The 21,533-nt window shown below is 48.5% G+C and overlaps 3 protein-coding genes across 3 annotated transcripts in view; all 3 read right to left on the reverse strand.

The window, feature by feature from the left end:
• Window positions 1-610: 610 nt before the first annotated feature.
• nlk1 (nemo-like kinase, type 1) lies at window positions 611-8,658 on the reverse strand. The gene is made up of 9 exons (XM_013914533.1): window positions 8,184-8,658; window positions 7,283-7,690; window positions 5,808-5,937; window positions 5,670-5,725; window positions 5,246-5,352; window positions 4,350-4,435; window positions 3,417-3,626; window positions 2,923-3,024; window positions 611-2,441 (listed from the first exon to the last, which is right to left on the reverse strand). Exons 2-9 carry the CDS (start codon window positions 7,588-7,590, stop codon window positions 2,346-2,348), a joined length of 1,095 nt encoding a protein of 364 aa, XP_013769987.1. The 5' UTR covers window positions 7,591-7,690; window positions 8,184-8,658; the 3' UTR covers window positions 611-2,345.
• Window positions 8,659-9,813: 1,155 nt separating this feature from the next.
• Window positions 9,814-18,469, reverse strand: maza (MYC-associated zinc finger protein a (purine-binding transcription factor)). Its single transcript, XM_005747713.2, has 8 exons — window positions 16,330-18,469; window positions 14,573-14,723; window positions 13,109-13,500; window positions 12,564-12,820; window positions 11,636-11,699; window positions 11,273-11,444; window positions 10,711-11,186; window positions 9,814-10,595 (listed from the first exon to the last, which is right to left on the reverse strand). Exons 1-7 carry the CDS (start codon window positions 16,360-16,362, stop codon window positions 10,861-10,863), a joined length of 1,395 nt encoding a protein of 464 aa, XP_005747770.1. The 5' UTR covers window positions 16,363-18,469; the 3' UTR covers window positions 9,814-10,595; window positions 10,711-10,860.
• A 2,036-nt stretch (window positions 18,470-20,505) lies between these two features.
• The window catches only part of cdipt (CDP-diacylglycerol--inositol 3-phosphatidyltransferase (phosphatidylinositol synthase)), a 3,000-nt gene continuing 1,972 nt past the window's right edge, over window positions 20,506-21,533 (reverse strand). Inside the window, exons 5-6 of the mRNA XM_005747714.1 lie at window positions 21,402-21,483; window positions 20,506-20,801 (exon numbers count right to left, since the gene is read on the reverse strand). Of these exons, the coding sequence (XP_005747771.1) occupies window positions 20,659-20,801; window positions 21,402-21,483 (225 nt within the window). The 3' untranslated portion in view covers window positions 20,506-20,658. The remainder of the gene's footprint in view (window positions 20,802-21,401; window positions 21,484-21,533) is intronic.

The following is a 21,533-nucleotide window of genomic DNA, read 5'->3' on the forward strand; positions in this document are numbered from 1 at the left end:
ACTTTTTTGTTCCAGTTAAAAGACGAGCTGCAGCATTTTGCACAACCTGCAGCCGCCTAATGGACGCATCACTAACCCCAAAATAAAGTGCGTTACAATAATCCAGCCTAGAAGTAACAAAGGCATGGATTACCGTCTCAAAATGCTGTTTCGATAAGAACGGCTTTATTTTGGCTAATTCCCTCAAATGAACAAAGCGAGATCTTACAGCAGCTCTGACCTGGCTTTCAAGTTTAAGATTTGCCTCTATTTTAACTCCCAGATTAGTGATGACTGGTTTAACATACTGTGCCAGTGAACCAAGATCTATAATAGTGGCCTCAGAAGCGCCACCAAAAACCATCACTTCTGTTTTCTGTTCATTAAAATGTAAAAAGTTCAAAGCCATCCAGGCCCTTATATCATCAAGGCATCTGAGCAGCGGCTCTACTGAGAAGCCATTTATCTTTTTAAGTGGGAAATAAATCTGGGAGTCATCGGCGTAGCAGTGGAAAGAAATCCCATGTTTCCTGAAAATAGACCCAAGGGGTCGGAGATATAGAGAGAAAAGAAGCGGGCCTAAAACTGAACCCTGTGGGACCCCACATTGAAGAGAAGCAGAGGATACAAACTCCCCGAGTTTCACCGAGAAAGTTCGCTCTGCCAAATAGGATCTGAGCCACTGCAGTGCAGCACTCCGCATACCCACCAACTGCTCTAAACGGGAAATTAAAATATTATGATCCACTGTATCAAAAGCAGCAGTTAAATCTAACAGCACGATAATAACACAGTCACCTGAGTCATTTGCCAAAAACACATCATTAAAAACTCTTAAAAGGGCAGATTCGGTACTATGTAAAGCTTTAAAACCAGATTGGAAAACTTCTAAAACACCGTGTTCTTCTAGGAAGGACATTAATTGCTTGTAAACTACCTTTTCAAGAATCTTTGAGATAAAAGGCAGTTTGGAAATAGGTCTGTAATTCGCAATAATATCAGGATCAAGAGCAGGTTTCTTGAGTAGAGGCTGAATCACCGCATGTTTGAGATTGACAGGTACAACACCAGAGGACAAACTACTATTTACAATAGATTGTACAGCTGATGCTATAGTGAGAAAAACCTCTTTGAAAAATCGAGGAGGGAGAGCATCATAAGGGGAACCTGAGGGCTTCATGTGAGCAACCAGCTCCTGCAGGCAGAGCAAGGAAACTGGCTCGAACCTGTCAAAGACAGCAGAAGTAGGGACAGGGGTAGAGCCCAAGTACTGAGCCCTGTGCAACACCCTCAAGCAAACTACCAGTCACACACATTCAGCCGGGTGTCACGTGAACATCTGTCCTGCTGGACTAAAACCAGCGCTCAGCTAACGAGTGACACCTGAGTTTGGCAGTGGATCAACAGCTGTGCTCGATCGTGTCACCACTTTCACGGAAAGGCCGTGCACGTGCTGCTTTTCATACAGCGCAAATATCCACAGATACAAGGCGCAACCCGGGCACAGAGTTAAGGTCTCGGTGTGAGCAGAAGATTTAAAATGTCAGACGAGCTGCATTAAATCCACTGAGACGAAACGCTAACAAAACAAAAATCGGTCCAGTTCCTCGAATGAAAGATGAAAATCTGCACTTCAAGCATCTGTTTGGTTTTTAAATCCACGGTGTTGAGAGAGACAACAGCTGTGACAAAAGCACAGCTGTGGAAACATCTGGGCTGCACCGCTTAGAGTTCCACCTTCTGGCTGCAGTAGTGAGTTACATCACAATGGATACTTATCAGTGGGACAGAAACCTTTTCTGTGCTGACGTCACCGAGTCGCCTCAGCTGCTACAGCTCAGCGATAACTGTCCAGGGTTTCATTTCCTCAGCAGTAAATATGATATCTGGTAACAGCAACAGTACGTGGCTCTCCTGAACCCCAAACTGTGACGAGGAAAAACCCTGAAGACCCATCAATCAGCTGGTGTTACTTACAAGTCCACAAGACCCGCTCGCCAAATCACTCGCCAACGACTAAAAACCCAGAGATTTACCGCCGTCATGCTCGCTCTCTTCCGAGCTTCCTGCCAGGGTCGCCGACTCCTCTTCCTTCTTCTAACATCTAGAGACTCGTAGCCAATGGCGTGTGCCGCTCACCAAACTTACACCCTGAAAGAAGCGGCGAGGGCACCGAGCGGGAACCAAAGCCGAGCAGACCTCGCCGTTACAGGCGATGCGACTTAAAGCTGTTCGTTGGAGTAAAACAGCTGCAGCGTTAATTCAGACCGAGGTGTCCACGTTTGGGTCACAACAGCAAACATTAAACAGAACGAGCTGAAGGTCAGAAGACGACAGCGCCGGAGGAGCCGGACATCAGCTCAGCATCAACTCACCGGATCAAAGACCAGCATCCGGCAGAGGAGGTGCACGGCCTCGTGGGTCGCTCCGTCAGACAGCATGTAGAGCACCGACAGCGACGGCTGAGGACCAGAAACAGCACGAACAACAAGTCAGCACCGGAGACGCTGAGACGCTCAACACAAAGAATGAATGCAGCAGAGTCACAGTCAACGTTTTTAAAACTTTAAGACTTCCTGGTTCAAGTGTTTGTGATCGTCTGCGGTACAAAAGTTTCAGACTTTTCAAAAACATGAATTGTGATTGTTTGTGCGAATGTGAGTCTGCAGCTGCAACGCAGCAGAACTTCAGGTCAGATCTGATCTTCCATCATCTGTCCCACATTTCCCAGTAAACCCACCTCATTACCTGGCAGACATTTTGGATGTGTACCGTGTCTGTAAAGCGTTACACAACCACCACACGTTAGCGGGAGCTGCGGGGTGACCGAGTGGGCGGCTACTGTGAACACACGTGTGTAATAAAAGAAAGCAACGCGGCCTTCTTCCAGAGCAGAGCGGCGTGCTGCTGCTCAGCTCACGAGCACACCACGCAGTCACGTACCGGTTTGTGCGGCCCCCTCAGGATGTGGGCCCGGGCGCCCTCGCAGGCCGCTGCCAGGGCCGACAGAGGCGGCGTTCCCAGCAGGTCGGTGATCAGGTCCAGCTGCGACACAGAGACAGACCGCTTCACATCACAGAAGACCAGACAAAGGTTTGGATTTGTGGATCCTCAGAGCTGGAACAGCCGTGCCGCCATCTTTAATCCCACTTTCCGCGGCACGACTCAAACACGGATTCTACCTGAGCCGAGTCCACAGGTGAAACATTTTAACATGTTCATATAAACTGAAATCAAAGCTGAGAGGTGGATGTACATCAAAAGTTCAAAGGTCAAAGTTACGCATACATACCTGAACATCATCTTAGCCACACCTCTGAACTAACAGGAGGAGGAGCTAACCCTGTCACCTGACTCAACCTGTTATCAGCAGCTCTGCAGGTTTTTTTGTTTTTAAATGAATGTGTTGCCGGTTGCCGTGGCGCCCGGCGTCTCACCTGCTGAATGGGACTCTGAGCCTGGAAGAGGATGCGTCGCCCCAGCAGCTCGGCGAAGATGCAGCCCACCGACCACACGTCGATGGCCGAGCTGTAGTGCCGGCAGCCCATCAGCACCTCCGGCGCCCTGTAGTACTGAGTCACCACCTCCTGCGTCATGTGACGTGACGGGTCGGGCTCCTCCACGCGCGCCAGGCCGAAGTCACAAATCTGAGCAAAATGGAAAAACGTCAACGGCTCTATCCGAGTCACTCGAGCAAGCAGCTGATTGGTTTCCTCGTGTTTTGGAAAGGCGGCAACTTTTGTCCCTCCCACAGCGCGGCGTCAGGCCCAAACGCAGCAAAGACGTTTCAACACCACGAAAATCTGAGTAACTTCCCAACGAGTGGTTTCCTCAGACTCATCGGCTCCTCCTGCGTCTGCTTGGTGTAGCTACAAACGCCGCTGTGAGAGCATCGCCGTCTCCGAGCCTGGTACAGGTCGGAAAGTATCTGTTCTATGCGTTAATTATTGCCACAACGATCGTGTTTTAAATAAAGCGCGCCTCGTTTTTGCCCTTAAAAAGCTCAAACAGACGCCCTCGTCCAGTCGCTAAACCCCGCCCCTTTTCCACTCCAGTTTCAGCTTTAACTGGTGATTTCATGAACGGGAGCCGTGCGTCTCTCTGCACCACGCCTGCCACAGACTGGGGATCTGTGACCCCCCCGCTTAAACAGCTGTGATAGGCTCCACCCCCTGGGTCATCAGAAAACCGTTCCAACCTTTTAGCCGCCAGCACTGACCGCGGTGGTTTTGCAGGTGTCGATTTTGCATCTCGACCGTAACGCAGAGCAGCACAAGTTACCATGGCAATGTACTTGGTAACAAGCGAACGCCTTCATAACCCCGGTAACCAGGCCTCGCGGCCTCTGATACAGGCGAGTGCGGCGTTACCTTGAGCAGGCAGTTGCTGTTGACCAGCAGGTTTCCGGGTTTGATGTCTCTGTGCAGGATCCCAGCGGAGTGCAGGTACTTCAAACCTGGACAGGAAACAGAGAGGAGGTCAGAGTTTTAAGCCTTCACCTGCTGAACCTCGATTCTGCACCGCTTATAAACGTCTGTATCGATATGCGCCGAGGTCGTCACCTTCATGAAGGAAAGAGTTAAAGTCGTCCTCCTGGTGAGCGACGACAACGTTTAAATCAGCGGTCCCCGCCGTTCGGTTTATGCCCAACAACATTTTCACAGGCCGGCCTTTAAGGTGTCGCAGATAAATACAACAAAATCAAACCGGCACCAAAAGAAGATTTATTCATAACGCAGGAAAGACCCGGAGAAACCGAGCGAACGATAGAAACGAGCCTCAACTCTCGCGGCCCGGGGACCGCTGGTCTAAACCACCAGCATCACTGTGACGACTTCTTTCACTCTCCTCCGTTTCTGCTATTCTGCTTCCATCTCGAGACATCACACGCCACCGACCCGCCCGGCGAGGTGACGAAGACAACTAACTCCCAGAACTACAGCAGGAAACTCACTTCCTCCAGTAAGTTTTAAATTTCATTACTAATCTGAGATTTAAAGGGAAAGATGGAGCCTGCAGTAGGACACGCTGCTCGCTGCAGCTTATGAGACCGTCACAGGAAAGTAAACAAAGCGAGGCAGCGAGACTGAACGACTGTTTAAATATAGGCCGAGACATTCGGAGGCGGATGATGATCGGCAGCTTTGCCTCTTCAGGAGAAAGATGGACGTGTGCGTTTGAAGCCGGCGGTGTATTTATATCTCGTACTGAACGCGATCATGTCGCTCGGCCCGTGTGGCGGCGGGACGCGAAAGAGCCGGCTCACCTCGGAGGATCTGGTAGAGGAAGACCTTGATGTGGTCCGTGGTGAGCGGCTGAGGAGACACGATCACTTTGTGGAGGTCGCTCTGCATCAGCTCTGTTATCACGTAGCTGCGGGGCGGTGAGCAGTCAAGGAAAAAAAATAAAATGCACACGCTCACACACGGACCGACCTCCGCCTACACGAGCACGACGCATCGCCCAGCACCGGCCTCCGAGGCGGGGGAGCGCCGGGGCCGCCCAGCGAAAAGTGCCGATGTAACATTTTTTAGAAATGATGCACATTAAATATTCATCAGCAGCCTCGTGCTTCACATCTGCGAGGAGCTGGATTTAGACCGGACACCGGCGGCTAAATTAAGCGAGTTAAAGGAGGACGTGAGGGAGAACTAATGAGGAGAAACTGGGACAGAAGGACTGAAGGATACATCTCCTCGAAGCAGTCGATCTGCGGAGGCTGCAGAATGTCCAGAGCCGACAGAACCTGCACGGAGAGAGAAAAACGGCATCAGCTCAGCGTCTACATCCAGAGCCTCTTCAAAATAAAAGCGCCCGCAGGTCGTTACATTGTCGTGTTTGAAGAAGCACAGCATCCGCAGCTCTCTGAAGACCCTCTTGCAGGAGACCAGGTTCTGGAAGACGTTGGGCATCTTCTTCAAAGCCACCTTCCGGCCGTCCCGAGGATCGGTCACCGACCTGTGAGGAAACGAGGCGCACGCTTCCTGTCACAGCTAGAAGACAGTCTGACGACACAGTTTAGGGTCGTTCGGTCTGCAGACACACAACAGCTAACTGCTGCTCAAAGTGAATAAAGTTACAGTGAGTCACAGGTTCAGCGCAGCGACTCTAGTGCTCGACACAAAGCAGGCCTCAGGCCATGGCGGGTTAATCCTTTAAGTTTGGGCTGAAAACGCCAAGTGTGGGGCTCACGTCACACACCTACATCAGCCTCACTGTGAAGCAGAGGCCACGTTCATATGGATGCAACTGCAAATGAGCCGTGTATTCCTCATATGCTGATGCCAAACCACATACAGGGACGTGCACGCCCACGGTACCAGAAGATCAGGGCCAAACATTTTTACTATGACTGTTTAACCAACACGACTCATAAACGTACACAGGAAGCAGAATTAAAGCTTCACAGTAAATGTGCTGGCCCCTCTTTGGGCTGCAGCGTCTCTGGTGGACGGCGCTAATCTAAAGACGAGGGAAGCTGCTCGTCTGCACACGGCTTCACCTGGAAAACAGACATTTATAAAAAACACTAAGTGAGGGGGAACTCCGATTGGTCAGTTACATTAAAATGAATCCCTGTATGAGGTCTTTAAACCTCTGATGTGATTATTAAAGTAAACTGAACAGAGTGTGGAAGACAAGACGAAGAGCAGCATCAGCTCCTTTGACCTTTGAATAAATCTTGTTTCACTGAGCCTGATTTAGCAGCCTGTCACAGACCCCCCCCCCCAGCAGCAGTGAAGATGATGCTGTTGTAGTTTGCGGTGGAGCCTCAGGCAGCCGTGGTTTGGTCTACAGTAATGATGTGCAGTTCTCACAGACAGTTTTACTCTCCAGACTCCAGCTCCTGTACCAGCTGGGAAGCAACCGTGACGTTTACCTGTCGTGAATCCAGCCCGGCTTACAAAACAGCAAACACACATTTTCTAACATGTTCTACACGACCTGTTGACTTATCGGCCCACTGACAACCAATCACACGGGTTCAGGCTTTATCCAAAACACACAACCCTGAGGACAGCTTGGCCAGGTTACAGCTGGGGGGCAAGGCCTCAGGCTGCAGCTGTGCAGAGCATCAAAGGTCTAAAACCACTCAAACCAGCTTAACCAGAAATGATCAGAGGCTGGTGATGAACCCAGATGGCGATGAGGTGATGCCATCTTGTGTGGTGACAGTTTGAGCGCATGTAAACAAAGATGGAGCTGAGTTTCAAGTCTGCACAAACAAGATGGAAGTCGGAGCAGAGGGAGCTTTCTGACAGCAGGGATGTGAAGCATGATTACGATCACAGCGTTTTCTTACCAAACAACTCCAAATGCGCCATAACCGATGGGTCGGTCTGGCTCCATCTCTGCGGGGCTCGGCACCTCGCTGGCTGGGTTGCTGTAGGGCTGAGGCACCGCCGCGCCGCCGCCGGTGCTTCCTCCGAGGGCTGTGGGGTGACGAGGGGTCCCTGCCGGGGCGGTGGGTCCGGTGAGGCACGGTGTGGCGCTGAGGCCCGTGGAGGGGGCTCCGCAGGAGGAGCTCACGCAGAAATACTTGTGGCCCAGCTCAGAGCCCGGAAATAGGTCTCCACACACGGTCTGCCGGCCTGCGCCGTGAAATGCCATCCTCCTCCCGGAGCACCACCCGGACACGGTCGCGTTATCTGCCGCTGCCTGCTGCTGCTAGGCTCGGAGGACCCGCAGCTCCCCGCTAAGCATGCCCAGCCTGTGAAGGAGGCAGACACACGTCAACGCGCTGTGGCTTGAAACACATAAACACGTTCACAGGCCGAAGTGTGCTAGTTAAATCCGGGCTAAATCCAGGCCCGCGGCGGAACGGACCTCCGACACAGCCGAGCCGAGCCACCTTTGTTTGTATCAGGCTGCGCTCACCTGGTTAGTGGAGCAGCTAGCATCCCCCGGCTAACTAACGAGTCAGCGTCCAAAAACAGAAATATAAAATAATCCACCCGCTGCTCCATCACCCAGCTCGGCTGCACAGAGACCACAGCACCCACTCAAGCACTCGCATCGATATTCACTCTTATTTTTCTTCTAAAACCAATAAAACAAAAACGCGTCCGCAGCTAACCAGCTGTTCTGGCTAACCAGTTAACCCCCCCGATGACCCACATAACCATCACCGGCCGGACGAGCTGACCTAGATCGACTAAGAAAGCGAGCTTTCCCCCGCGAGGTCCAAAAATGAGCCTACAAACCTGACTCGGTTAAGCAGCCGATAGCATGACACGGAAACGGGCTTAAAGAAGGCGAGAAAAGCCGAGTTAAATCCTCGAGCTAGCCGGGATGGTTAGCCAGCGGAGCCGCTAGCTGCAGCTAGCTGCGGGCTGCTCACTAGCTGGCCGCGGCGCCGTCACAGGCGGAGAAGAAGCGTCCATATAGGCGGTTTCTCCTCTTTTCCGGGTGGAGGTTCATCCAGCGGCAGGTTCCGAGCGGGGCTTCGACCCAGCAGGGCTTCGGCTCCGGACTACAGCGACAGCTTAGCCCGGCTAGCCTGTAGGAGGAGCAGGTGAAGCCGGATGGGGAGGGTGGATGATTTTATTTTTTTCCCACTCTGCTGTAAACACTGGGTGACAAATTAAAGGAAAAGAAAACCCAGAATAAACGAGGATAAATGCAGGTGCTTCCTGACACAGGTGCGCCACATGGTAACAGCCAATCAGCATCCAGCCCTGTTCTGCACAGGTGTGAACACAGCAGGCAGGTTCAGCGGATTCTGGAGGCGTTTAAAATGGATAAACAGGGCTGATTGTTGGCGTCCATTATTGGTGCAAATTCTGGTATCGGTAGGACCCCACGTAAACACACGGCCGCTATCCCCGATAACAATGCCGATACTTTCATCCAGGTAATGTAGGGGAGAGGTGAATCCTCAACATGTTTGCAAATTCTGAACACATTTTAATGAGCACTACATCACCGTTTTTACTTTCCATAATAATTAGATAACACAACAGAAGATATTTCAGAATATTTCATTTTAAAACTTTGTTGGAGTCTAAATGTGCGTCTCTAAAGAACTCAGAGTCACCATCTGCTGTCTGTAAAACAAAATAGACATCAATACAAATTCTATATTTATATATACATTTTATAAAATGATCTTTTTCCCAATTATTGGAGTAGTAGTATTTTTAATATATTTTTCCATGATAACAAATTATTTAACTACGCACTGAAACAATGTATCGATCTGACCGTTTATACGCAGCCAGTATTTGGATTATTATATAACACTCTTGATAATCGGTCATCATTGGGTTATATGGAGGACTCAAACTGCCACAGTTTAACATAAATAACTCAAATACGTCAAAGTATATTTAAATTAATTGAAGTAGTATTATATAAAATGTGGCAAAAATGTCTTTTAACATGAATTAACAAATACAAAATATAGAAATTTACAGGCAAAATAAACCCCATAAAATAAAATACTTATCATCTGATTTATACTTTTTAAATATTGATTTGATATAAATTTAACCCTGATTCATTCTTTTTTATATGGACTTTGTTTTGAAGCCTTTCCTCACACAGAGCCCAGTATTACAGGAACTACTCTGACTGTTTTAATATGGAAGACTAACAAATACTTATATATTTAAAAAAAAAGTACTTTCTATTAAAGGCAAACACGGGGGATGCAGCAGACAAATGGATTCATATATAAGGAAGAAAAGTCCTGAGCATAAGTTAGCGCTATCTCACCTCAGTCTGAGGCTCAGACTGAATAGAAACATTCCGAGCTGCTAAATCGGAGCTAACGGGCCCGTTAGCTTTTCTGAGCCGGTTCACCGACACCTTTAACTTGTTTCAGTGCTTCAGATGAAACATCCACATTCAGCACCCACTCAGACACTGTGAAGATGACCTGAACTCGAGTCCACACGTGCGTTTTACTGCCTTTTAATACAGTAACAGTAACGAGGCGCTATGCACTATGCATCAAGTACAATCAATATGCACAGCCACAGAAAATGTGTCACCAAGGTAGCTACAAATTACATGGCAAGTTCAAGAGTTACAAATCAGCATCCAGAGTAAGAACGAAGATCATACGAAGCAGAGAAGTTATGCACATTCAGTGTTCAGGGGGAATATCCACAAACAACTATCGGTCTGCCGTTATCTGCTTTATAAAAGTGTGTATGTACAGCGTGGGCCGTCAGAAACACCCGCTCCCCACTCAAAGGCAAACCGGACACCGCTCGGCAATAAATTAGAAGAGAAAATGAGATAAATGGTGTTACTGAGGTCTCTGGGCCAGTTTCCTGGTGTTAAACACGGATATCATGGATCAGAAATGGTGTAAAAATGGCGACGGCGGCTTTACAAAAATCAAGAGCGGCTGAAAATGAAAACAATGAAGTGATGATAACAGCTAAGCGCCAAGCCAGGAGAATAAAAACACACATTAGTTAATAACTGATGGGTCCTCTGTTGTGCAGGACTCCAGAGTCGGTAGTGTGAACGCAGAGAGCGCCTCCCAGTGCTGGAGGCCGGTCAGCTGACAGAGGTGGGCGTCGCGGGAACAAACCGAGGTCGCCGTCCTCACAGAGCCACGGAGAAGTCGTGGCACTCTCCATCCAGATGTGGCAGGAAACAACCTGAGGCAGAAAAATCAAAGCTCACCTCATTTAATAAAAAAAGGTGCAAAGCCACTGCAGCAGAGTCCAGGACTACAAACATGGCGCCATTAATGAGCAGAATGGATCCACACACCTGCTCCGGTGGCTCCTCCTACGTGTCCTTGCTTCCTTTTGCCTCGACTCCTGCGACTCCCCCCTCGACTCCACCCCACCTCCGCCCCTGATCCCCTTCCCTGCAGTCCCACCCCAGCTCTCCCCTGCCCCCACTCGCCCCCCCAGCGTGCTAGCTGTGGGGCTGCGGGGCGATACCGGAGCAGTCAGTGACCAGCAGTCCCACTGTGCTAGCACTGGACACCGTGACCGCCACGCTGGTGGTGCCCACGGGCCCCGTGCTCGTCTGGTCGGGGGTGGGGTCGCCCTGGTTGGCGTGGGTGCCCATGTGACCCTGGAGCTGCGTGGCCGTCTTGCACTGTACCCCGCACAGCTGGCAGAGCAGCACGCCGCCGGCCCCGGTCCCGCCGAAAGCCCCCCGCGCCCCGCCGCTCTCCTTCCACTCCTGGCCGTGGTGCTTCTGGGCGTGGACGCGCAGGTAGGTGAGGGTGGTGAAGCCTGCGGGACAAGAGCACACAGACACGTGAAGGCGGGGTGATGGCGGACTGTCGGTGGTGCTTTCTCGTCACGCAGCCGTGTCTTACTGCGGTTGCAGAGGTGGCAGGCGTGGTGCTGTGATTGGTTGTGGACCCGCATGTGGTCGGTGATGTAAGCGGCCGACAGCAGCTTCCCGCAGATGTGACACGGCACCTTCTCCTCGTGGCGAATCAGGTGAGCACGGAGGCGATCCCGTGTGGCAAACGCTGACGTGCACGTCTGCAGAAAACAGGAAGGCGTGGATGAAACAAGTGAAATTTTCAAAATAAGACGTAGTTGCTTATCAAAACACTTAAGAGGACGAAATGTTCTAAATGTAAAATTTGATGCTTTTTATTGAAATTTTGATGTTGTGGTTTTCTGAATGCAGGACTGGCGGTGCTGGTTTAGAAACAGGAAACAGGTGTTACCGTGCACTTGAACGGCCTCTCTGTGGAGTGCACCTGTCGCACGTGACTGTTGAGGTGGTCCGGTCTGAAAATGCAAACAAGAATGAGATTCATGTTTTTTACTAACTGTTTAAATTGTATTAAGGTTTAAAGCATTATTAGGGGCGGGGCCTCCTTGACTGACAGGCGGCTGTAGCTGCTAACTGTGTGCTAGGCTTCACCTGAACTGGACCGTGTTTGTGCCAATGGAGCTTTTTTAATGACATCATCTGACCAATCATATGGCCGCTCTCTGAGCTCCAGCTTAGGTGAGATTCTGGGATTACGATTGGATGTTACTAATCGGCAGGTGTCTGTGTGCTGGCTACAAACAACCAACATGACGGCAACTACAAAGCTAAAATCCAGAGTAAAGAAACTGACGGATGACATCATGGTGGTTGCAGCCATCTTTTATTTACAGTGTGTGTTTTATACAGCCAGACTTCCTGTAGCAAGTCTGGTTATGAAATGGTTCTAACTTATGAGCTGTGGTGTGTGGGGACACTGCTTCAGTTCACTTGGACGAGCTGAGTGAACAGCTTCCTGATGACTTCACAGGTTCAGGCACTAAAGTCGTGAAGCAGCATAAACTGTATATAGAAGAGGGACGAGGTAGCTGTGAGCAAATCAAGTCGAGCTGTTCCCATTTTCTCTTTCGGATGTTAGGACTGAAACGGGGGGACTCAAACAACTCGTCTTTGTTTTCCTGTTCTCATCAGTTTGTGTTCAATGAGACTTGAAATCAGAGGCTAAGATCAGAAGCTCATCAGGACATAGAGTCCTAAATGACCACAAAACAGTCACATCTACATCTTTCATGGTGTTGCAACTGCTAAATGTGAGCGGTTACATAAACGAGCTCTCTGTGAGGAGTTAACGCTGCCCGAGGAGCGGATGGCGCTCGTACCGAGAAAAGGCCTTGGCGCAGTGCGGGCAGATGTACGGCTTCTCCACGCCGCCCTGGTGCGAGCGCACATGGTAGCTCATCCTGTCTTTCCTCTTGAAGCGCTGCTGGCAGATGGGGCAGGAGTACGGCTTCTCGTCCGAGTGGGACAGCCGGTGGCGGTTGAGGTGGTAGACGTCCCTGAAGGCCTTTCCACAGGCCTCGCAGGCGTGGTTCTTCCTCACCTGATTGGTGCTGGGAATGGGATTAGGATTGGGATTCTGCGGGAAGAGGCAGAGAAGTTCAGTCGTAAATACACTCTGAAGTCTTTTCCTGCTGTCAGAGGGCCTCTCTCTGCTCCCGGCATCAACACTAGCTGATTATGATGCTCGTCTGAGGTTTTCTGATGTTTTGATCCACAAAGATTTAATTCAAATTGTGTGTTTATAACCGTGAATGTCAGCGGCCATGTTTCTGGACACTTCCTGCAGCTGCCGCTGGCATCAAAAGGCCCTGAATGGTCCTTTAATCTTGGCCTTACTCTCTGGCTCTCTTCCCGGTGAACCCACCTGCTCCATGGACCCAACGACAACAACGGCTGCCTGGATGGGCTGAGGCGGCGCAGCCATGGTTACTGTTGCCGGGGCGATGGACACAGACACCGGCTGGCCCTCCTGGTTGACGTGCTGGCCGGGCTGGGGGAGGGTCTCTTGGCCGGGAGCCGCGGGAGGGGGAGGAGGCTGCTGCGGGGGCAGGGCGAGGTGGAGGAGGGAGAGCGGGACCGTCTGCTTCTCCACCCGGCTGGCCTTCGCTCCGTCCTCCTTCTCCCGGGCCGCCCGATCCTTCATCTTGATGCCCGTGTGCACCGACTGGTGCCGCCGCAGGTTGTAGCTGTTCTTGAACTCCTTGTTGCAGGTGGCGCAGATGTGGGCGGGCCGGCTCGGCTTGGTGAGCGGTTTGACTGGCGGACATTAAAGTCACATTTTAGTCACAGTCAGTGCACTCTGAGTTTAACATTCGTCTGAAGAAACGTCGGTAATTTACTGACTTCAGACTAATCCTGTAACACTGGTTTGTAAACTGTTAGAGGACAAACTGAGCTCTAACACAAAAAGATAAAATCCTAAAGTGTTTATTTCTTTGTTGATTTACAATCTACGGAAAACTGAGCCGTACTCATGTATGGGGGACAAAAAGTGTCAACACAAATAACTGGCACCATTTTTAACCATTATGTGAAATATTGTGCCATAATACAGGGAAACCCTGCTGCTTAGCAACAAATCAAACCAATCAACTGCTAAAAAACACAATGTTGTGCAGAGGGTATGGAGGACTTTTCTGGAGAAATTTAAATAATTTCGATGAATTCTGCAGATCTGAGTAAAATCATTCAACATTTTTGGGCTTGAATAATGTGACCAAATGTGTCACTTTTTTAATATTGTTAAATATACTGTATATTTAACAATTTAACAACTTTGTACTGCACGTAACATTTGCAGCTGTAATCTTCAGTCATAACAATAATAATTATTATAATCATTTTTCTGTTACCACAATAAAAAGAAAACACGTCAAACCTGATAAATATGAAAATGAAAAACATGCGAGTTTTAATGAATGTATTTATTTTGCAGCTCTAACCTCAAAAATGTTCTTTCTTGTGTTTCTGTAAACAGGCTGATTAGTGAAACTTTTGGGTGTTTGGTTTCCCCTCACAGCTCAAACGTCTCCTGTACATCCAGTAAAAACTGTCTACACAGAAGAGCCCAGCGTGCTGCTAAAGTCACTGATACTCTGAAGTAAATCAGAGGACATAAACCACAAACATGAAGCCTGTTTTCTGCTCGTGAACTCTGACTCTGTGATAAGCGTGCAGAAAAATAACATCTCCCACTGATAACCAAACTGCTGACGCTGCAATAAAAGCCCAGAGTTCAGAAGATAACCTTTAAAAACGTCAATATCGGCCTGTTTGAACAACTTCAAAACACGTCAGTGACGAGGTTTAAACCCCGCCCCATCCTCACCTGGCAGCGGCTCCTCGCTCAGGGCGGCCGTGTCGACGGTGGACGGCGGTGTCACGATGTGCTCGCCCGGAGGACTCTGAGCCGAGCCGGTCAGCTCCGGCAGCAGCTCCGACTGTAGCGGCGTCTCGGGCTGACTCTGAGTCGGAGGCGTCTGCCGGAGGTCAGTGAGAAACATCTGAATCAACACACAGCCATTTACACCTGGAACATCCAGGCTCAATGGAAGCTTATTTACTGTAACAGTGTACACAGGGCAGGTGAGGGCGTGGCCCTATGGAGGACCAAAAGTGTCTACAAAGTAAACCAACATCTATAAATGACTGAATGTGTCATTAAATGCATCAAAAAGGACATTAATGATTAAAGTTTTGATGACAATGACGACAGGTGTAACATCAGGCGTAAGAGGGCGAGCTGAATGCAGAGGGAGAAGGTCCTGGCCCGAAACAACATGACATTTTCTGAATGATCTCCAGGCTGACAGCTCTGTGGAGGACTTCATCGGTGAGACGTGCAGAGTGCAGGAGAGCGCTCGGCTCTCAGTAAACCACGGCACATCTGGAAACACCAGCTCCGTCTGGAGCAATGCAAAGCTCTGTGACCCGTCTAAGCTTTGAAGGATGACGATAAGATCCCCGAGGTTCTGTGATGGGTTACAATAACCTGACGTCATGCAGGAGTCTGACAGCCCAAATTTCTTTTGCTTACAAAAAGAGCTCAGTATCGGTCAGCCCTGTGCAGCGCCCTCTTCAGGTCACCCCACAGATTTCATCTTCAGCTTTCTAGCAGACGCCCGGGAGCACGATGGTGCCACCACCGTGCTTTGCCATGACCGTGGCATTCGTTCAGTGATGCACGGTGTTGTTTCTGTTTCTGCAGCTTTCACAAATACGGCCAAAAAGTTCAACCTTGGCCTCATCAGACCACAACGACACATTTGCCCACATCTTTTAACAGTGCGCTGAAAAGTTTCTCTCCGTAAGAGAAACAGCTCAGAGCTCAGACGTGGGAACATCCGGCCTCTCAGAACGGCTTTCTTCTCGTCTTTTTGTTTTAGCACTGCCTGGCTAATTAGAAACCAGCCTTCAGAGGTTATAGGTCACAATCAAAGTGCAAAAAATATTTCGCTTGGCCTAATTTGTTTTTACTTCACACAAACCTGCCACAGCAGAGCTGCAGAACCAGTTTATGCTTCATGGGTCTTATGGAAGCATGAGAAGAAGCTGATAGTCTGTCATGTGCTTCGATACTTTGGCCAAAAGTAAAACACTTTTACTTACACTGTTGTTCAACATGAAGTTCGATTACAAACTAAAGCGGGTCGAGGAGTGTTTCTAAAGGGGGCAACGAGTATTTATTTGCCCCCTAAAGGGTTCATGCAGAGTGGCTGTAGCTCAGGAGGTAGAGCAGGAAGATTGGTGGCTGGTCCTCCTAGTCTGCACCCCAAGACTGTCAGTAGGCGCTTGTGTGAATGGGTAAAGCGCTCTGAGTGCTCCAGGACAGCAGAAGAGTGATATATAAGAATCAGTGAGGACAAACACAAATCCTTCTCTCACTTTCAGGGGACTGACAGGTTAAATAAGGAGGCAGTGCCCCGGGTGAGAGGTCAGCAGGATCAAAGTGGAGACAAGGGGATCCACACCAACAACTCCCCCCTGACCCCTCCGTGACCTCCCCACCTGCAGCAAAGCCCAACGGCCCCCACCCGCCCTCAAAAAGCCCAAACCACGCAGCAGCCACGGGAATTCAGCACTCACCTGAAAGAGGAAATTACTCCAGGAGGTGTCCATCCTGAAGGAGACCCAGCTGGGGACCGAAGAGGAGGAGGAGGAGGTGGAGGAGAAGGAGGAGGGGGAGGTAGAAAAGCTCCGGGAGCTGCTGTGAAAACAAAACGCGAGGCCTGTATGGCAGCTCCCCTCCACCGACAGGGGAAATGAGTCCCAAAGCCCTGACACTTCTTAGAGAAGAAGCCTCCGAGAGGCAGGAGTTAATATGGCAGCTAAACAGTCACTGAGCAGATGCTTCTGTAAATGCGACAGAATGGTTGGTCTCATGCGTACTTGCTTTAATGGTGCGGTTTAATTTAATTTGCTTATGTCGACTGGAATAAAAATCTGCATGCAAAGTATTTTAATGGCGAAGCCGAGCAGTCGAGACGTGCTAATCATAGCAGCGGCTGTTCGGGACTCGTTTATAGCTCCGACAAGGCCGCAGCGTCGGCTTCCGAGCCTCGGAGTTGCGTAGGGCTCGTCCCCCGGCTAGAGCGCTCCCGGTCGGCCGCGGTCCGTGGCTCCGCCTCGGTGTCTGAATCGACAGGATGACATCTTTCTGTTTTTTTCAAACCCGCTCCCTCGCGCTCCCTCTCGCCCTCCCTCCCTTCGCTCTTTCTTCCTTTTCTTTTTTTATCTCTTCTTCACCCCCTCTGTCCCTCTCTGCTTTAAAGGGAAAGTATTTGGCGTGTGCACCCTCCTCGCGGACCCCGTCTCGGCTCGTCTCGTGCCGCGCCGTCCCTCTCGCCCCCGCCACTTCTCGGTAGGCCGACAGATAATCAAATCCGACATTTATGGGATCAGCTCGGCCGTTAACTCCGCCACTTCGCTTAAAGGAACCCGAAAACTGGCGCTGCGCTGCGGGGAAGAGGTGGCAGGCGGTGATCCGAGCCGCGTTCGCGCCAAACTCTCCGGTAAAATGGTGTCGGGTTCGGCTAAAATGAGCCTTTATCCCCGAGCATCTTAAAGGTAACGATGCGCGCAAGTGCAACAGCTGGATGTAACCTCAAAACACATGACGTCCGTCCGTGAACGGGCCACACCGCGCGGCCCGCCAGACTCCATTCAAACGACTCTAAATTCCCGTCTCCGGCGGACTTACTGCACGATTGAGTGCTGACAGTAACACAGCCACGACACGAAGGACATCCCCACGAATCCGCTCGACCTTAAATGAGCACAGCTGGATTTTATTATTTTATTGTTCAGCCATTGTAGTGCAGTTATCCTGAGCTCCTGTAACGCTAAATGCCATTTCCTGCTTTCTTCACACTTATTAAACTAATTTTATTCTTTTATTTTGATTTACTTCATTCATTGAGGTATTTTATTTACTTTTTAAAAATGTTGTTTACCTTGTTTATAAAATTGTCACTTCCATTTTATTTAGTTATACTTGTGCTGACTGAACTTGTATTTGTTCATTTTGTCGTTGGCTGGTGTAACAGGAATTTCCCGCTGTTGTAATAAATAACGTTGATGTGATTTTCTCTCAAAGTGAGGAACGTGTCAGCACTAATATTCAGATGAAAACAGCTGTTTTATTTTTAATGTCAGACTGAATGGAAGGTGAAGGCGGGCCCTCGGGTCTCCAGGCTGAAATACAGAAAAACAATCACAGGCAGCTGCACTTCTGCAGATGTTTTAAAGAGAAGCCCAGCTGTCCCGTGGCCCTGCAGGTCCAGGTGGAGTGACCAGGTGCCCCTCTTTAAGTGGCTGCTCAGCAGTTTTATTACCCGTCCACCTGCAGGGACACTCCCACATTTTGACCGTTTCTGGAATATAAAAGAAAAACGATGATCTGTGGACGAATCACAGCTTAAGTCAACGTTCAGCTTCTGTTCAGGACTTTTAAGAAACTGGTTTTATATAAATTACAGTGGTTATATGATCAAGCTGCAGGCTGGTTACTTCCCTCAGCTCTCTTCGGCCCACACCGGGTCTGTGTTTGTGTCTCACCATGAATCCAGATGTGTTCAGGCATCCACAGCTGTGCATCAGCGCTGTCATTCAGAGCTGACGTGCAGATGTTCTCGGGATAACGTCCCCACAGCGTCAGTATGAACATGCAGTATTATGACAGCATGAATTCATGTTAAAATAAACCCAGTCTGCTCATTTCATGCTCGGCTCCTTTATTTCACACTTTTAGATTCTTGAGCTGTTCCCGGTTTAAGTCGTTCAGGTTGTGTTAAACTCTTTGGCTTCAGTAGAACAAGAATTTACCAAAAAATAAAGATCTGATGTGATATGGAACAGGAAGAAATAACTGAAGGTCAAAGTGCAGAGGACAGAACAGCAGCTGTGGAAGCTCTGCACTCGTCTTCAACGCTGAAAAGCAGAACCAATCAAATCGGCAGCTCGTGGAGTCCAAACTGCCTCGAAGGAGAAAAGTTTAAATCGGAATTTTTTTATTGAACACAACGTTTTTCTTTTGCAACTTTTTTTTTAATTTTTTACAGTAAATTCAAACCAAGCAAACAAAACCAGCATCAAATATTTAAATTACAACATTATTTCCTTTTAAATAGAACATCAAACTTTGCTTTCAGGTCGAGATATATATTTCATATTAATACATTCTAGCAAATACAGTATGCGGATTTCAGCACGCTCTCTGATTGGCTCCGTCAAAGCGACACACACAGGTAACACTTGGTGCTCCTCAGGTGAGGTAAACGTACAGTTTCTGACAGAGGAGACGCTTCCTCTCCTAGCACTAAAATAAAACGAGCCCAGCTACTGCTCAGCCTCCGTCTAATCAGCCAAGCATCAGCAGGAACAGGAAGTGAGGCGCAGGAACAGAACGAAAGGTGAGAGGAATATTTAAGCTTTTGGTCGTGGCATCATTTCAGGGACGGTTTCGTCTTCACAAATAAAAAACATCTAAATAAGGAATAAAAAGTGGATTTTCAGAGAGTGGAATAAGCATTAGAATTTAGATTTTACCATTAACGTGTCGGTAACCAGCCTGACGGTCACGGTGGAGGCGACTTCGGACGGTTAACGGGCGCTACACATCGTCAGCTGCTCTTCATTCATTTAAACACACCTGGAGTTTTTCCTCCGAATAAAAAAGTCGGTGTCCTGGAAAGAGCCTCAGGCCTTCTGACAGACACCACTGAGTCATGACATCATCTACACGCACACCTGCACAGGTGCGTCCAGTCGGACCGAACGGCCCGCCTCCTCTCAGCTTCAGACTGAGCCTCCCATCAATCATCTGTCAATTAATCACAATCACTGAGCCGACAACCTCGACCTAACAACAGACAGAAGTCTGTCCTCACAATCCTGCTGCTACACACCTGGAAATGACGCATAATTACAACAACAATAATAATACTAAAAATAACAGCAATAATAGTAATTACAATAATCTGTATTTTCATTTTTTTAATGTTGTTAATAGTTTGGTCAGTAAAATGGGAAAATAATAATAATAATAATAATAATAATAATAATAACAACAACAACAATTTGGAACATTGATATTCAGATACGGAGGACTAAGAATGCCCTCCCCTCCCAAAAAAAAGGTTGAGTTATTGTTTACTTTTGTAATAATTATTTATTTGCTTCTTTATTTACATATTTGTCCTTTCAGATCGCGCCTCATTTATTTTGGCCGGACTTTAGTCACTCCTCTTATTTCTGCATTTACTTTTCTTTCTAGATTTAAATATTGATGGATGTATAAACACATTAGCAGATAGCAGCAACATTATTTTTCCTGCCTACAGTCATTATTAACATTACTTCTTATTCTTTTAGTGATTTTTAAATTCCTTTTTGACTTTTGGTCCTCCGTATTTGTCTGTTCAAACTTAAATATTTAATTTAAAAATTTGTTGTTGTTTTTTTAAAGCGTTCAGATGTTTTTTAATTATTGCTATGATGTAAAACTGAGAAAGTGTGGCAGTGAGAATGAGCAACATTTGATTAGGTGTACTCGATAAATCTGATACGAATCGTCGGCTCGTTTCAGCTTTAACGGAAAAATAAAGAACACCTGCGTTAGCTCTCGCTGTCATTTCGACGGACACGCCTCTCACGTTAGCGTAATAAAACAGGAGAGCGGTAACCGGGGACCTGTCCGTTTATCATACATGTAACCGTGCGTGTCGTCCTTTAAGTTTGCATTATGAGCTTATGTTGTGATTTAAAGGCTGCGCCGTGGATTCGGAATATTTTTCTCCATATTTGGTCAGAATCCGTGTCGGTCTGACAAACTTTCCCTTTAAGAAAACAACAATAAGTGAAACCGCGACGGATCTGCTGATGCTGTTGCAGCTCTCGCCGCCTCCCCGTGACCTCTTACTTCATCTTCAAGGCCTTCTCCCGCTCGGCGGCATCAATGGCGGCCATGTTCTTGGAGGCGGTGATGAGGTGCAGGACGCTGATGCCGGACTTGAGCAGGCAGATGATCCCGCAGAGCCCCTGCAGCCAGTAGAGCCAGCCTGTGGAGAAATGCAGCGACTCAAGTTTAACATCAGACTCAGAGGAACGATGAGTTTCCTGTTCAGCACCTGAACACGTTAACATTCCCAGCTCTGGATTTTAACAGCAGGACTCTGCTAAAGAAGCTCAGCATGACTCACAGCTTTAATTAACCAATAACGAGAACTCGACTAACACTCGCAGAGAACAACCACCATGACATTTATCAACACTTTCATCAACAAATAAAAAATAAAATGAAAATGTTCTGGAAAGATGAGATCCAATCAGAACTAATAAAGGTGTGCAGAAAGGTGGGATGAGTTTGGACGTGAGCCAATCAGAAGCTAGCTCCCACGATCTCTGCTGAACACACAACAAAACAAGGACACTCGCGAGGAAGAGACGAGCAGACGTACGAACACGTTCACACTCGATGTCAAAGAAAATAAACCGAAACTCTGACCAGCAAAAACAAACTTTACACTTTAACTGAATCCACATTAGATTTTAGTCGACAAGAATCTTAATCGACTAAAACAACTTTGATCCGTAAACACTGATGTCCAAACTCAGTCTCACCTGTGAAAGTGAGGAAGACGAGGATAATAAGCTCTTACCTGCCGGCTCCTCGATGTGATAGAGAAGGTAGAGCAAGCAGAAGAAGAGCTCGTTCCCGGCGCACATCACAAACAGGACTGGCTGCAGGACACACACACACACACACACACACACACACACACACACACACA

The sequence above is a fragment of the Pundamilia nyererei genome, unplaced genomic scaffold (genome assembly GCF_000239375.1).
Source record: "Pundamilia nyererei isolate P.nyererei 1_Seehausen unplaced genomic scaffold, PunNye1.0 scaffold00202, whole genome shotgun sequence".
Classification (NCBI taxonomy): Eukaryota; Metazoa; Chordata; class Actinopteri; order Cichliformes; family Cichlidae; genus Pundamilia; species Pundamilia nyererei.